The sequence below is a fragment of the Eubalaena glacialis genome, chromosome X (genome assembly GCF_028564815.1).
Source record: "Eubalaena glacialis isolate mEubGla1 chromosome X, mEubGla1.1.hap2.+ XY, whole genome shotgun sequence".
Lineage (NCBI taxonomy): Eukaryota > Metazoa > Chordata > Mammalia > Artiodactyla > Balaenidae > Eubalaena > Eubalaena glacialis.
In genome coordinates this window covers 10,478,205-10,495,980 of record NC_083736.1, presented here as the reverse complement: position 1 = coordinate 10,495,980, position 17,776 = coordinate 10,478,205, and the positions used below count along the sequence as shown (strand labels likewise).

The window sequence follows — 17,776 nt, the reverse complement described above, 5'->3', positions numbered from 1 at the left end:
GAAGGTGGTGCTGGAGACAGGTGATATCAACATTAAATATATTTCTAAGTTCAGTAAAAAAGATGAAAATCCAAGAGTTGCCATATACAAACTTAAAAACACACGTAGTGTTACCTCCTTCAAAAATTATTTAACTAACAGGGCGTTAGGATTTAACCACTTGCACTAAGCCCCCACCATAACCGAGGACAACAAAGAAAATGCTGGAACCTGGATCTGAGAGGCATGCAGGTCCATGGTGATGATGTGATCCGCCCCAGCGACCGAGAGCATATTGGCCACAAGTTTCGCCGAAATCGGAGCACGACTCTAAAATATAAAGGCACGGATTTTGTAACAGCGGAGAGATGGAGACCTCCAGATTTCTCCCACTAAGATTTATAGAAGAAAGAGGAATCACAGATGCTTTATTACACGTGAAGAAAATTAACTTAATAATTCAAAATTAATACTTCAATAATTTAAACTTAGTAATTTAAATGATTTCATTATTAATAAAGTTATAGGTTATAATAGCAGAAGATACTCATCCCGTTTTATTCACCAAATATTAATTATTTACATCTACTACTGTGAGACAGTGTGCCTGACACTGGGTATAGAAAACAAATATCAAAGAAGCAAATAATTAATCATAAATACATGTAATATCACAATTTATATAATTCCAATTGTGACAACTGTGCAGAATAATAGGTCCCAGGAGAGAGACAGACAGACAGACAAGAGCATGAAGGACACCAAGTTAAGACACTGGTTGTCAGAGGCCCCTCTGAGGAAAGTGCTTTTTAAGGCGAGGCCAGCAGAAGCGGGGACCAGTGTTGCAGCAAGAGCAGCCCAAGTGACGGCATGGAGGCCGAGAGATCACATCCAGGGACGGAACGAATCCTAGCGTGGCTACAGGCAGTGGTCCAGGACAGAGCGTGAGGGGATGCCGGGAGAGAGGCAGGGGTGCATCCTGCAGAGCCCTGAAGGCCAAGGCCAGCCCTTAAAGATGAGTTTCTGCACTACAGCTGGGAGCGAAGGCTGTTACAAATTCGACAAAAACCAGATCCAAGAAAGAACACCTTAAGGTGACGGATAATTTGATATTCAGAGAAACGGGCGCAGCGTGACGCTGTATCCTCTCTGAAGGTACCCAACTTCTCCATAGCTTTAGGGTCCACACCATAAATGACAGACAGTAACTCTGTCCACGTCAAAACAACCCAAGGGACTATACAGGCGTGAGGAGACCTCGGGAGAGAGCTCAGCACAGAACAGGAAATGTAAGCTTAACAGAAGATTTCATTCAAACTCACAATGTCACATGTCAATTATACCTCAAAGCTGAAAACAAAAAAGATTTCATTCAAAATAGTAACAAATGATCTCTGTTAAATACAGAGACACAGACACAGACACAGACACACACACACACACACACACAGTATATTCATGTAAAAACACACAGGAATTATATCACAATGTGAACAGATTATTTTTATTTTCTCTAATAACACCATTCTTTTATAAAAAAGAAACCTATTACTTGATGATAATACACACACACACACACATTTTTTTCACACACAAAGAATGAGAGGAAACAGCCCAAATGTTACCAGTAGATGTTTCTAGAAAGAGATTATGGGGAAACAGTTTTCTAATTTTTAAAAAATTGTTCAACCTGCTCAGCTAAGTCACGTTTTCATCGTGTTAGCTCCCCTGCTCTGGTCCACGTTGCTTTTGGGATAAAAAGCCCTCCCGCCTGGGCGGCTCTAGCTACTGAGACCTGGTCTGCCCCACCCCCATCCCTGTGCCTCCAGGAGGGGTCCTCCCCGCAGTGGGGACTGGGCCCGCTCTCTCCCTCTTCCAGAGAACACTCTAAGCCTTGCCATCTACACCTGCACACCCACCTTACCCTTATTCCACCCGCATCTCTGCAGACCTGATGTGTTTGATCCTCCAGATCTGGTTCCAATCTCCAAACTTTAAGGTACTCCGAGAAATCTCGAGAGAAATGATCTATCCCTTCTAAAGGGACACAGCATTTGGTCCCCACCATATGGGACCACCTTATGCCGCCTGCTTAAAGACTGACATCAGAAGATATTTTACATAGGATGCATAATTCACAACTAGACTATGCGTCCCTCAAGGGCAAAGAATTGGTTTTGGAGATTTCCACATCACCTGCAGTCCCAGCTCTGTACCTTGCATACGGCAGTTCTTTGATAAATATTTAATAACAGGATCTCTGTAACACCAAGTTTCCGAGGCTTAGTCACTCACCTCACTAACTGTGAGAATTATTTAGTCTAACAAAATTCCAAGATAATTAAAAGAACAAATCGATAGCTGGGAATCTGACTCACAATGCTCATCAATTTGGGGCTCTTCCTCTAAGCTGATAACCTACAAAAAGAGTCCGCCGCTCTCCATGGCGTTCTCTCCATGGCATTCTCTCCACGGCGTTGAGCATTTCTTACTTCTGAGAGCCAAAGCACAGGGGTAATTTTTTTTTTAATAAATTTATTTATTTATTTAGTTTTGGCTGTGTTGGGTCTTTGTTGCTGCACGCGGCTTTTCTCTAGTTGCGGTGAGCGGGGGCTACTCTTCATTGCGGCGCGCGGGCTTCTCATTGCGGTGGCTTCTCTTGTTGCGGAGCACAGGCTCTAGGCGCGCGGGCTTCAGTAGTTATGGCACATGGGCTTCAGTAGTTGTGGCGCACGGGCTTAGTTGCTCCGTGGCATGTGGGATCTTCCCGGACCCGGGCTCGAACCCGGGTCCCCTGCATTGGCAGGCGGGTTCTTAACCACTGTGCCACCAGGGAAGTCCCAGGGGTAATCTTTAAATTCATACTTTCTGATCTCCTTCTTCAAACTCTGTTTTCAAATTTGGTTTTTGGACCGTCTTTCGCAATTTGCCTCAACTCCCAACTGCATCTTGCAGGAAAAATGATTCACAAGTTTCAACTGACTTTAGAGCCAAGACAGAGAAAAATTTGTATGACATTTCAACAAAGGTAGTCAAGGTACAGCAACCGAAGATAAAACGTTCGACTCCCCTAATGAAAAATGGATAAAGGTCAAATATTCTGTGAGCCAGACCAACCTGGACAAAGTCTCTCCAGAGAGTCCAGATTTTATTTAATGTATCGGCTGCTGCCCTGCTAAAAAGTGTAAACTTCGCAGGCTTTAAAAATTGACAAGATTGTAGAAATTTGTGTCAGCACAACTGTCCTCAAATTTTCCAGTTAAGAAATCAAAAGAAACTATTTGATCATTGAAAATAGAACATAACCTTGAAAATTTGGGGGGGGGAAAAAAAAAAAGCTCCAAGTCTTCTACCCCCTCAAAAGTAATTATTTCCAGCTGTGCCCACATCATACGATTTTTAGCAGGGAAGGAAACTAGCAATTATTGAACACCCACTATAGCAGAGGTCAGGGGACTGGTGCCCATGGGCCAAGACAGCCCATGCTCTGTTCCTTCACAACCTGTGAGCTAAGAATGGTTTTTAGGTTGTAAAGTGGTTGAAAACCAATCAAAAGCAATATTTTGTGACATTTGAAAAGTATGTGAAATTCATATTTCAATGTCCATAAATAAAGTTTTATTGGAACACAGCCATACCCCTTCGTTTACATATTAAATATGGCTGTTTTCACACCAAATGGTGAAGTGGAGCAATTTCAACAGAGTCCCAGTGGTACACAAAGCCTCAACAATCTGACACCTGGTTCTTTTGGGAAAGAGTCTGCCCACTTGTGTGCCAAGCACTTTATAAATAGTACCAAATACCATCCTTAACTTCCAGAGGAGGCAACTAAAGACACAACGGAACAAGAGTAAATAACGGCACTAAAGGTCAAACCCAAGTCCACCTGACTCCAAAGTCTTACCCCAGAACTCAGACCACTCTGCACCACACTTTTTACAATGAATACTATATTGTTATCTTTTTTCCATGTTAGTATTACATTGTGCTGATGTGTCATCATGAAACCTTTCCTTCACTGTCAGAACTTGCCCCTGGTTTCTTGCACATACAAATAAAAGCAAAAATAAAATTTGACAGATGTGCAGCACTTGCTTAAAAACAAGCAGTGAGGTTAAAAATAATGAAACGAGCTTTGAATCTGGTTAAAAGGCTCTAGCTTTTTCTGCACTTCTTTGCAGGTAACTCTAAATAGATCGACTGCACAGAATTCCATTGTGTCTTAGACGCCATAGACGGTACAGTCCTATGGGAAGGAAAGGACAAGTCTGTGGGGCTCCCCAGGGCTCCTCCAGTGGCTGAGGAGGAGAATTTCTTTCTGAGCCCATAGAACAAGTGTGGCCGACGACTTCCCATCACATTCAAACACTACGTGGCCTTTAGCCTACCTAAGTGAAGCCAAAAGCGGGGAGAAGTGTTTTCCCCCATCACCCTGAGTCTCCTTATCACTCACCCTGGCTGGTATATGAATTACATATAGGCTCAGGCCATTTCTCTTAAGTGCTTACTAAATCCTTTGTTACCCTCACTTCAAAAGTTTCCTGATACAAAGCCAGCCCAGTTGGTCTAAGTAAAGAAATGAATAGTTAGAAAAGTTATTAGCAGCAATTTAAAAAGTCCAAAAGCACACCTCAAATAATAGACAAAATTAAAGATTTCCCTTTCGACCAGCATGGTGAGAGAAACAGTCTCTCTCCTTACTGCAACAAGAGTCAGCTTGACCAGAGATAGGTCAGAAATGATAGTGCCAGAACAATCGACATGTCCTGGCCGCCTCCAAGGTCAGTTCCAAAGAGCCAGGCTATGCAAAGGGTGGTCAAGAGTCAGACTCACCTGGGACAGTTGGGTGAACACTTGTTTCCTGGCATCATTATTCACAGAATCCCCTTTCATCTCTCAAGTAGCCTGACTTAGATGATAAATGATGTAATAATGACACTATCTCAGAGCTTGAACTGTCCCTAAATACCCACTTATTCACACATCAGTGACCTGTCAAGGCCCCCTGGAGTGGGCTGAATGGTGGCCCCAAAGATCTCAGGTCCTAACCCCTGGAGCCTGTGTGACTGTTACTTTATTTGGAAAGAGGCCCTTTGCAGATGTGGTTTTACTAAGGATTCTGAGATGGGGAGATTATCCCAGAGGGCCCTGGATGCTATTGTATGTATCCTTAAAGAGGGAGATCCGACAGAGGCAAGAGAAGCCCACGTGAAGATGGAAGCGGAGGTCAGAGGGATACGGCCTCAAGCCAAGCAACGTGGCAGCTGCCAGCAGCTGGAAGAGGCCAGGAAGGATCCTTCCCTAGAGCCTCCAGACGGAGCATGGCCCTGCCGCACCTTGATTTTCAACTTCTGGCCTCCACAACTATGAGAGAATCCATTTCCGTTGTTTGAAGCCACCCAGTTTATAGTAATTTACTACAGCAGCAATCGGAAACTAACAGAGCCCTCTGTGATTCCTTTTTTGCTATCAGTTTTCTCCAACAATAAGGCGCACCATTTCTGAACTCCAGATTCCCTCTGCTGCTACTGGCGCCATCTCTCAACTGCTATCATGGCCTTGCTTCTGTGTTGCTGACGGTGACCAGCTTATCTCTTCCATCAGCGGTTAAGTTCAGAAAGTCGTGTAACTGTCTGATCGGGGTAAAAACGAAAAGCAGCTACCATGTCGTTTCCAAGAAACACACTTACAGCAAAGTGACTAAGGAACAGTGAAAGGAAGGAAAGAAACTGGTACTCAAAATGGCCCCCAAAAGAAAACCCATCTCAATGTCCAACAATAGGAACATGGATCAAGAGACAGTTGAACAGGGCTTCCCTTGTGGCACAGTGGTTGAGAATCTGCCTGCCAATGCAGGGGACACAGGTTCGAGCCCTGGTCTGGGAAGATCCCACATGCCGCGGAGCAGCTGGGCCCGTGAGCCACGGGTACTGAGCCTGCGTGTCTGGAGCCCGTGCTCCGCAACAAGAGAGGCCGCGATAGTGAGAGGCCCGCGCGCCGCGATGAGGAGTGGTCCCCGCTTGCCACGGCTGGAGAAAGCCCTCGCACAGAAACGAAGACCCAACACAGCCATAAATAAATAAAAATAAATAAATTAAAAAAAAAAAGAGACAGCTGAACAACACAGTTCCAGACAACAGTTAAGCCCACTGGGGCTTCAAGAGCTCTGGAGAGCTCTCCGTCAGCGTGGTGACAGAGGGCAATGCTGGCAGGTAGAGGCCAGAGGCCAGGAGTGCCGTCACATCCCCTGTGTGGGGGAAGGACACCAGGCATGCAGACCATGCTAGTTTCTCTATGCGACAAAGACTTCATTATGATTAAACATAAGAAACAAAGTTTGAAAATACAATCTTGGAACAAGAGGTAACTGCCAATCAGATACTTGCAAACAAAAAATGCAGGCGTCTCAATATTTCTATCAGTTAAAAAGAAAGTTAGGGTTAAAAAAAAAAAGAAAAAAACAAAAACCAAACAAAAAAACCCAAAAAACAAGTTAGGGTTCCAAATCGTTACACAGTGGGAAAGGGCCAAGTGATAATAAAAGGAGTAATTTACCGAAGAAGAAGCAATGTATCAAATATCTTAGTGCCAAGTGCAAAAGCTACTAGAAATAAAAGGAAAATCTGATGACAAATGACAGAATACAGAATTTACTAAACCTCCTGTTACATGGAAGAGAAATGGTAGCAGAATATGAGCTTCTCTATGACACAGACAAGAATGAAGATGCTGAACAAGCCCATGGAAACACACAAATGGGAGGAAGAGCTAAGACAACAGACTACACTGATGGGACAAAAGAAATAAATTGAAATTTAGCAGCTAAAAACACACATAAAACTTGCAAATCAAGTTTAGAATAAAAGCAGCTCCATAAATGACAAGTGGGAGGTCATATGCTTCACAGGAGCAGGTGGGACCTCAGGTTTGGGCAGCTCACAAGCTAAAGCCAAGTCACAAAGTGACAGACACACACACAGCCCCCGCCAACACACACCCCAACATTTCATGGCATGTGGCAATTATCTGAAATTCACATTTCAATGTCCATAAATATATGTTTTATGGATTTATGTTATATGGAACTGAAAGGATTGCCGTGGAACCGACCATCTATTCATAAAATACAAGGCGGACAACAGCTTAAGAGTTGCTCCCCATAGAGAGTTGAATGGTATCCCCAAAACTCACGTCCACCCAGAACCTCAGACTGTGACTTCATTTGGAAATCGGGTCTTTGCAGATGTAACTAAGGTGAAGATCAAGATGAGGTCATTCTGGATTAGGGCGGGCCCTAAATCCAATAACTGTCCTTTTATAAAAGACAAAAGGACACACAGAGACACAGGAAGGCAGCCATGTGAAGACAGGCAGAGATGGAAATGATGCTACCAGAAGCCAAGGAATGCCAGGAGCCAGCAGAAACAGGAAGAGGTAAAGAAGGCTCCCCCCAGAGTCTTCAGAGGGAGTGCAGCCTTGACCTCTGACGTCTGGCCTCCAGGACTGTGAGAGAGCACATTTCTGTCATTCTAAGTAAGCCTCCCAGTTTGTGATCATTTGTTTTCGCAGGCCCAGCAAAGTAATACAATCCCCTTTCAAGTTCCCCTCCAACTCCAACTTCTCTGATTCTTCTTGAAGGCAGAGGCCGTATCTTCTTCAGTTTTTCTAGAAACTCACAAAGCCTCCCACAGTGCTAGTGTTACAAAAAGAATAATTCAACAATATTAACTTCATTCCTCTTGCAAGGTTAAAAAGAGATAATGGTATAAATTAAACTTGGTATCTTGAGATAACTGTAGACTCATATGCAGCTGTAAGAAACAATGCTGAGATGGTGCAACCTTGCCTCAGTTTCTCACGGTACCATTTTGCAAAACTAAGGTAGGATATCACAACTGGGATCCTGACATGGATACAATCCAGTGGTCTGCTCAGGACTTCCCCCAGTGTTTTATACTCACGTGTGTGTGTGTGTGTGTGTGTGTGTCTTTAGTTCTATCCACCACCACAAAGGTACACAACAATTTCATCCACTTTCATTATATGTAAAGTATAATAATTTCATATTATAGTAATGGTATTTTCATACCTGCAAAAATACGCTTTATCTGTTTCTATATGTACAAATATTAACGTGATGGCTGGTCCAAAGACAAACCTTTGGTAAAGCCAACCAGAGAAGGCATATTTACTCCATCCTGACAGTAGAGAGCAGACATTTCCCGGGGATTCAGAGGTACAAAGTGAGAAAATAAATGTAGCCGTTAAGGCAGAGCAGGTTCCTCCAACAGGAGCCCCGCCCCCATACCTTGTCCTTTTTGTCTTGGCGGGCGTAGGGGAAGCACGGGATCACAGCGGTCACCCTGGAGGATGACGCGATCTTGCAGGCGTTGATCATGATGAGGAGTTCCATCAGGTTGTCGTTGATTTCTCCGCAGCCACTCTGGATGATGTACACATCTTCTCCCCTCACACTTTCGCCAATCTCGACGCTAGGGAAAGGAAGATGCCACCCGTTAATAGGAAAGCATCCCTGTGACCACCCCCAGGGTTGTGATTCCCTAGGACTTGGCAGGCGGTGGTCCTCGAGGGTATGACTTCTTCCACTGAGAGGAGACAGACCAAAATCAGCGAAGGGACAAGTCACACGGGCGAGGTCTGGGGAGACCAGGCACAAGCTTCCAAGAGTCCTTATCCTCGTGGAGTCACAGAGGATGTGTGAGTTCCCCCTGCAACGAGCTGTGACAACACACGTGAAGCACTGACTCCCGGGGAAGCTCATCAGAGACTCAGTGCCTGGGGTTTTACTGGGGGCCAGGGACTCGGTGTTAACCACGTGGTTTACACTGTTCAGCAGTGAGCTATTCCCACAGGGAATGGTGGGAAGCCTCACGAAAGCTAAGCTCCCAGAAGCCAGCCAAGGGCCACCTTGCAAAGGGACCTTTTTCATATATGAGGGGATCCCATATGCTCTTTAGAAATTGTCTCAGGCCTGTTACATTAACTCTTTTTGGCTCAATACTGTATTTCAGTTTTTCACTTTCATTAACGTTACACATACACATTGCTTAAAAAACTCCAATCGTTCTGTAAGGCTTAAAACAAATAAACAGCCCAGAGGCAGCCAATTTCAACTCTTGATATGGTCTTTAGATATTTACCTTCAAAGTCCCTCCCTTACATTTGTATTGCTTCATCTGGATTTTTCATCTTAGGCATCACGTGTTGACTTCTCACTACGGAGGAGGAGAATTTACCTCTATCTCCTCCCCATCCCATCAGCCGCACCCGTGTGCAGCCTTGCCATCTCATCTTGCCATCCTCCTGACATAGATCAGCATCTTCCAACTAAATCTGAGAGCTACATTTTAACTGTGTCAGTGCCATTCAGAGCTGAGTCATACAGTAAACTGAAAACCAAGTTTGTATTTCCCTTCTATGCACAACTTTTGGGGGTCTGTTTACCCTGGAGGAAATTATCCAACCTCTTCATCTACTAAGTTTTCCAAGTACTGAATACAAATGGCAGCCTCAACACTTGGCTAACAAACTAAATCCCACAATGTCAATGTCAAAGGCCTCGAGCGCGATCTCCATTCCTCGGCCTGCCCGAGTCTCTCCCTGAGCTGGTTTCTCTTTCCACCTGTGCACAGCTGTCTCCTGGGATTCCCTCCACCCCTCTCCTGCCCTTGATTTCCCACTTTCTGTACCCTTTCTTGGTGCATTTCCTTGTTTTACTGATGGGCATCCTCCAGTAGCTTCTTGAGAAAGAGCAAATAGGAGTTAAAGTCTTTGAAAATTGCCTACCAGAAAGTTTCTGTATTTCAGGTATAGGATTCTGGGGGTTCAACAAGAGAACGAGTCAGCACAACACTGGCATACATACACAGTTACCTGTATCCCGTCTCTTGCAATCAGAAACCCATTATACCCAATGGTATTGTTTTATTAAAAGAGCTAATTATTTCTAAAGAAAATGTAAATACAAATGGCATTTCGAATACCATATAGCAAGCGGTCTATCTGAATCAACAGAAGCTTCTACCCGACTTTAAATAATTAGAAGACAAAAATGCCATTTTTCAAGTTGACAGGATCTGAAAATCAGTTTTGATAACAGTGGGACTTAACCCCGCACATGCTCTGCCATGGATGGAAAGAGTACGATGCCAACCTCGGGAAGAGCATGTGACAGACCGAATTCTACATACTCCCTCCAAACTCGAGTACTAGGGAGCTAAGTGTAATGCCTTCGTGAACATCACATCAACTGTGAGGTGAAGTCAACCTGGAAATCACAGTATCATAGAGCTCAGGGGTCAATAATCTATAGCCCGTGAGCTGAGAATGGGGTGGGCAGAATAATGGCCTCCCAAAGACGTCTATGTCCTAATCCCCAGAACCTTTGAATATATATGTTCGTTTATAGGGCAAAAGGGAAGCAAGGTGGCAGATGGAATTAAGACTACTAGTCAGGTGACCCTAAAACAGGGAGATTACCCTCGATTATTCTAGTTGGCCCAATGTGATTACAAGGGTCCTTAAAATGCAAGAGGGACAGAGAAGAGGTCAGAGAAAGAGATGTGAGGACTGACGTAGGGTCAGAGACGTGCTATGTGGCTGGCCCTGAAGATGGAAGAACGGGCCAAGAGCCAAGGAGAGTAGGTAGCCCCTGAGAGCTGGGAAAGCAAGGAATGGATTCTCCCCTAGAGCCTCCAGAAAGGAACACTGACCCGTGATGGACTTCTAACCTACACAACTGTAAGATGCAACAGCAGCCCACCATGGGCAGCATGGAGCCCACAGGAGCCACCATGGGTCCACGAAGCCTAAAATGTTGTCTGGCCCCTTACAGAAAAGGTTTGCCAACAACTCCTGGTGTTATGACTGTTTAATCCCCGAATTTCAGCTTCTTTAGCCTATTTTTTTCTAAGGAACCTCAATCCCCATATGACTAGCGGTCCAGGGGAAGACAGAAAATACATACAATCACCATGGCAACTTCTCCCTAAAGCTATTCCTGCTTCTACTCGTAAAGATGGTCACGACTGATCTTTACTCTAGGCCTTTTAAAAACTGTGGCCAGGCGGCAGCATCCACTGGTCTTTACTGACCCTGAAATAAGAAGGTTGATGAGTTTATCTGAGCCAACAACGAATGGGTGTGGTAATTAAAAGACGGCCACAGACTAACGCTTTTCCCATCAAGAAGTGCAGTCTATGGCCTCTTCCCCTGGATCTGGGAGGACTCCGTGCTTGACAACACAGTGTGACAGAAGTGACGATGCACTGACTTTGGGGCCCAGGCCTTAACAGACTGGGAGCTGCCACTTCCTGTGTTTTGGAATCCTTGTTCTTGGACCCCAGTTTCCATGCTCTAATAAGGAAGCTCCAGCAGCCCTGTGGGGAGAGGTGCTGAGTTTCCTAACCAAGCTCCCAGGCCAAAGCTAGTGCCAACTTACCAGCCATGTGAGTGAGCCAGCTTAGAAGTGGACCCTCCAGCCCCAGATGCCACCACACAGGGCAGAAACAAGCCTTCCTTGCTGAGCCCTGCCCAAATTGCAGGTCTGAGAGTCAAACAAACAATTAGTTTCAAGCCGTTAAGCTCTGGGGTGACTTGTTACACAACAGATAACCAGAACTTTGGGTCTCAGGATCCAGCTGGCTGCTCTGGGCATGTCAACTGACCAACATAACGGGTTACAATAGACTTTCAGACACCATCATCAGTGCTGTCCTAGGACATCACTGTGGCACTTCAGTGATCAATTGTAAAGCTGGAGCCAATGTCTTCCTGCAGAGCTTAAATAATTTAGAGATGAGAAGGTAAAATCATGAGGCTCTGTGTCCAATTAGACAGTGTTTTTAAAATGGGTAATGGGAGGAGTTCAGGACCAGGCGCCAAACCAGATTTCTGGTCTTGGTTCAGGGAGAGAGTCAGGAAGGGGCCCCTGAACATGAATTGTATCAATTCTCTCTTCCTTTTGCCCTTCTGCTTCTCACCTCTAGGACCACACGGTAAAAACCGGATCACTAGTGCAGTATCTGGTACAGGGAGTCCTCTTTATAAAAAAATCAACCTCTGGGCCTAGACAGTTCATAGGAAAGAGAAAAGTCAGGAAGTTAACCTTTTATAGTCTAGATATTAAAAACATAAAATGTAACTGCATAGCAATTCCCAGACTTCATGCTGAGTGGTTTCTGACACCTCATGATTTCTAATTATTGAGTGGTAGTTATAAAATACTCAAAACCAAATAAAAATTTTTCCTTGACTTATATGACACCGCCTCCGGGAGACAAACTATCATCCCATTCTTCTGAAAGCTACTGCAACTTGAACAGGACTGCCAGATATTGTGGCATTCAAACCTGAATACACTATCCTTCTCCAGAGCCCTGGACTTCCTCTGAGACCTCTGGATAAAACTCTGCCAAGTGGAATTCTTTAGCTGAAGGACTCGTGCATTAACACCACCTGATACTCATTCACAAATGTTTCTTCACTTATATTATCATCAGGGTTGTGCAGTGGTGATTTCCCACCTGGAAGAAGGGTTTCCCGTAGCCTAACAAGCTGAAAACAACAACCTCCACCTTCCCTCTACGTAATAATAATAACCCCTCGGTATCTAAGCAATCTTTGCCCACCTCAAGGGCATCAAGCTTCTTCTCCGATGTTTTCTCCTAGAAATTTCTAGTTCTAGGTTTTACATTTAGGCCTGCGATCCATTTCAAGTTCATTTTTGAAATGGTGGGAAGTATGGATGGATTTTTTGGGGTTTTTTTTGCAGCTGCCAACAATTGTTCCAGCACCGCTTGTTGGAAATGTTGGCTGAACTGAATCTTTGCCAAAGATATCAAAATGATCAGTAACTTAAAAAAAAAAAAAAAAATCAGTAAGTGAGTACAGTGGAAGATATTTAAGGGGGGGGGGAGAAATGGGACCAACTTGAAATTAGTCAAGAGCTGCCTGGACTCAGGCAAGTGGAAAAAAAGGAGACGCTGGTCCAGCTTCAGAGGGGGCCACCAGCCTGACTTCACTGAACAGAGGCGACCGCTTCCTGTGGACCTGAGACATGGGCAGCAGTTACATTCAAGCCATGGCCTTGCTGCGGGACACAGCAGAGTCCCAGGACGACGAAGAAGCTGAAAAGAAAAAGTCCATCATCTCTGAAGCAGAAAAGTTAGCACAGGGGATCCCAGCACGTGAGCCCTGGAGTTCTCAGGTTCTTTAAACCCTTTGCAGGACCACAGCCTCTAGAGAACTCAGAAGTCTGCACTCTGGCAGCTCAGGACTGTCACCTGGGAGCTTTTAAAAAGCCGACCCCGCAGCCCTCGGACCGGAATCTCTGGGGCAGGGCGGGTAAGAGGCACTTTCAACGGCCCCAGGCGAATCCAGCGCGCAGCCGGGGCTGGGGACGTGGGCGGGACGTTCCCTCGCGCGCCCGTGGTTTGGGATCGGCCAGGCAGGAACGCGGACCCCGGGGCGAGCACGCCCAGGCCCGTCCCTCCCCGCGTGCCCCGCGGTTCCCGCCAGCTGCGCCCACCTCCTCCCGTGCCCTGTGACCGCCCGGAGGTCGCTCTTCCGGGCTGGGGCCGCCCTCTTCGGCTTCTCCCGGACGCCGCGGCGGTGGCGCGGAGGCCGCGTAGTGGCCGTCCCGCCCCGGAAGGGGGAGCGTGCAGCCGCGGAGGGGGTCCCAGGTAAGCGCCGGCGCCGGCCCGGCACCGCAGCCGCGCGCCCAGCGCCCTCCCCGGCCCGGCCCCCACCTGGTCTCCTGGTTGCTGAACTTCTTGGTGACCACCTTGCCCAGCTCCAGGCCCAGCCGGTCGGCCACGCGCTGGGACAGGTCCTGGTGCGAGCTGCCGCTGAAGAGCACGATGTTGGGCATGGTCAGGCGCGGGGCTCCAAGCGGCGCGGGGCGGCGGAGGCGGCGGTAACACGGGAGCCTGTGGCGAGAGCTGGAAAGCGCGACTGGCGGACACTGGCAGGAACGGAGCTAAGAGGAGCTGGAGGGGGCGGAGCTGGAGGGGCGGAGCTGGGAGAGGCGGAGCGGGAGGGACGGGACTGGAGGAGGAGGAGCTGGAGGCGGTGGAGCTGAGGGAGGAGGAGCTGCGGGGTGGGAAGAGTGGGAAAGCGCAGCCGCGGCTCCCGGAGGAGGAGCTGGAGGGGGCGGAGGCGCGGCAAAGCGCAGCCGCGGATCCCGGAGGCGGAGCTGGAGGGGCGGAGCTGAGGGAGGAGGAGCTGCGGGGTGGGAAGAGCGGGAAGACGCAGCCGCGAGCCGAGTAGGAGGAGCTGGAGGAGGCGGATCTGAGGCAGGAGGAGCTGGAGGCGGAGGTGGAGTGGGAAAGTGCCGCAACGGGACCCGGAGGAGGAGCTGGAGGAGGAGGAACTGAGGGAGCGGCGCGGGGGAGGAGGAGCTGGAAGGGAAAGGGAGGAAGCGGGGGCGGGAGGGGAAGGGGTGTTGGAGAGGATGGGGGCGGGAGGAGTAGCTGGAGGAGCGAGAGAGGGAGGGGCAGGAGGATTGGAGGAAGAGCCCGAGGGTGCTGCGAGGCGGGTGCTGCGAGGCGGGTGCTGCGAGGCGGGTGCTGCGAGGCGGGTGCTGCGAGGCGGGTGCTGCTACACACCAAGGGCGGTAGGATGAGAAACCCTGGGGGGCCTGGCTCCGTGGGAGAGCTCCAGGCCCTAATCTTGACCTTTCTGTCCTGCTTCGCGGGGGAGAGTCAATGAACCAGATTAACTGGGCACAGAGGGAGGGTGAGGGAAGGGCGATGAAGGTGCCTCGCAACCAGGAGCGACCCCCCAACCTGGAATACCCCCAAACCCACTGCAGATCACTGGTGCAGATCACAAGGGTCTGCAAACTGGCCTGCAGGCCAGTTCCACATGCTGCCTGTTTGTACCAGAGAGCTAAGCATTATTTTACACTTGAACATTTGTGTATGTATGTGATAATAGCTACAATACCATTGAACCCCAATTAAGAGACATATTATCCCCTTCAGAAAGGAACTCCTTTCCTCTCAGTGGGTGTGTACTGCAAAAAATTGTACTCTATTATTACAGTTTGGATTTCATCAATAAAAACATTGTGAATTTTTTTCTCTCTTGTTATATAAGTACCTACATAATATCCTCTCCATTTTGCCTCTTGGCCCTCAAAGCCTAAATTATTTACCATCCAGTGCTTAGTCAAAGAAAAGAACTGTCCAGGGTTCTTGAAAAATTCACAGCGCCAGTGACCACCTGAGCCCTGACCCCAGGTGGAGGGGGCAAGGTTGCTCTCGATGTGATGTGCGATCGAACAAAGGCCCCTACAGATTCCTCATTTTTAGGTAGATGTGGTGGTCCTTGTGCCAGCTTCACAACCTCCTGCCTGTCGCTTTCTCAAAGGCCTGACCCCAGGAACGCAGTCCGCCCAGGTGGCCCCCAGCCGAAGCCCTCCACATCCCCGGAGGCCCCGCCTTCCCTTCCCTCCCTGCAGACAGGACCAGAAAGTCTTTCTCAAGAAGCAAATACAGGGACTTCCCTGGTGGCGCAGTGGTTAAGAATCCGCCTGCCAATGCAGGCGACACGGGTTCGAACCCTGGTCCGGGAAGATCCCACATGCTGCGGAGCAACTAAGCCCGTGCGCCACACCTACTGAGCCTGCGCTCTAGAGCCCGCGAGCCGCAACTACTGAAGCCCGCGCACCTGGAGCCTGTGCTCCGCAACAAGAGAAGCCACCGCAATGAGAAGCCCGCACCCCGCAACAGAGTAGCCCCCGCTCGCCGCAACTAGAGAAAGCCCGTGCGTAGCAACGAAGAGCCAATGCAGCCAAAAATAAATAAATTAAATAAATTTAAAAAAAAAAAAAAAAAAAAAAAAGAAGCAAATACACTCCCAAACCAACCTCTGGGCACAAACCAAATGTCGGGGAAGGGAATGTGTTACGTGGGGGTGGAGGACTCGCGTGTTGATGATGCTGGTCACAGTTTAACGTTCCTCAATGAAAACAGATTAAACAGGTTGGATAAATGGCTGGGTTTTACCTAATGTTGCCAAGAATTGGCTCTCCATCAAGAAGAGAAGGCCACTCGCAGGTGGGTTGTAGCCTGCTCTAATCTGACTGCATATTTTTGGGATTTGGGGGATTGTTGGGATTATTCATATCATTGGAATTTTTCATCTGGGTCCATGTACTTTGCAAATTAGACTGCCTAGCACATCACGTGTTTCTTTTAAACTCCTGCATCTGCCTGCTTACCAAAAAGTTGTCCAAAGCGTTAATTATGGCAGCACCTCTGCCCCTTTGTCATTCCGCCTGGAGATGTATATGTGCTCTATTAATTTTGGGGGGAAAAACCCTTCTTGCAATGCCTTCTTATCTATGTATTCTATGGATAATTACCATAGCAATGAGATTTATACTCATACTCAAACATATGTTTAAAATTTTTATTGAATGAGTCTGCCAATGTAATTATTTTAAACTCTCCTAATAAAATTTACTACCAACAGTATGACTATAATTTTTATGTCCTTAAAATTTCTCTCATAGACAAAATATATACACATTCTTCTCAGAGGGAAAGTGGCTTCTTGTTGGCATGGTGGGGCTGCAGTTCTTTGATAACAAAACGGACAGACTCTATAAAACAGTAGAAGTTAAAGCCCCTGTCCTCCAAGTCTGTTTATGGTCGGGCACTTGGAAGCTATGATTGAATTGTCACAAACCATGACTTCAATACTACCTGGGAGAAGCAATATCTGGGTTGGGGCAACTAATAAAATGGTTGTCGGTACAACACTTTGATGAGTTACTATGCTTAAATGCTGAGGGTAAACAAGGGGAAATATCCCACTGGGATGGATGAGAGTCATCTAAAATCACCATGAGTAGCAGACTGTCCAGAAAGCTGATCTTTATTTAAGTGTGAACACTTTCTCTCCCAAGCCCCTTTATCCTTGATCCATAGCACCCAGGTTGTGGGGACCTTGGTCTAGAGCGGGTCTCTCAGCCTTGGCACTGCTGACATTTGGGCTGGGTAATTCTTTGTTGTGGGCCCTGTCCTGTTGCTTGTAGGATGTTTAGCAGCATTCCTGGCCTCTACCAGTAGCACCTCCCCACCAGTTGTGACAACCAAAAGTGTCTTCAGACATTGCTAAATGTCCCCTAAGGAGTAAAATCACCCCAGGTTAAGAACCACTTGTCTGAACAAACCACTGTCCCTTTCTTCCTCCATGTGAGCCTTTCCTTAGAGCTGCTTGGGCTTCCTCACAGCATGGCTGCAGGGTTCCAAGAAAGAGGGTTCCAAGAAGATATGCCTCAATGAGCAAGAGCTTATCCAGCCTCTGCTTTTATCCTGTTTGCTAATGTCCCATTGGCCAAAGCAAGTCACATGGCCAAGACCAGCGTCAAAGTGGTGTGGGACAACATAAGGGCATGAATATTAGGTCCACCAGTCCACCAGCTGTCTACCCCAGTGCACTGACTTCTTGGACAGAATGTGGAGTTGAGGAAGCCCCCAAGAAAATGGAACACACGTTCAAAGGCTCAAGACCCAGAGGATGAAAAGAACATCTACTATGTGTACATAAAATCTTAGACCATGAACATATTGTAAAATATTCATTATTTTAAGATAAAATGTTAGTGGAGAAAATTAAAATGATAAGATATTTCCATTGTTGACTTCTGTCTTCATTGACTCATGGATAGGGCTGAAATGGGAAAGCACTCATTTGAGTTTGTGAACACTTTCACATCTTGTATTCCCCGCATCATTTAGCCAGGTTCTTTCTGTATAGTGAG

The 17,776-nt window shown here is 47.0% G+C and overlaps 1 protein-coding gene across 3 annotated transcripts in view; it reads right to left on the bottom strand.

Moving 5' to 3' along the window:
* PRPS2 (phosphoribosyl pyrophosphate synthetase 2) overlaps positions 1–14,012 on the bottom strand; it is a 32,413-nt gene extending 18,401 nt beyond the window's left edge. For 2 of the 3 annotated variants that reach the window (XM_061179517.1, XM_061179516.1), the window contains exons 1-3: positions 13,752–14,012; positions 8,291–8,474; positions 211–309 (exon numbers count right to left, since the gene is read on the bottom strand). In XM_061179517.1, coding sequence (XP_061035500.1) covers positions 211–309; positions 8,291–8,474; positions 13,752–13,873 — 405 coding nt within the window. In that variant the 5' untranslated portion in view covers positions 13,874–14,012. The remainder of the gene's footprint in view (positions 1–210; positions 310–8,290; positions 8,475–13,751) is intronic. The other variant, XM_061179515.1, reaches the window with a different exon arrangement.
* Positions 14,013–17,776: the final 3,764 nt, after the last annotated feature.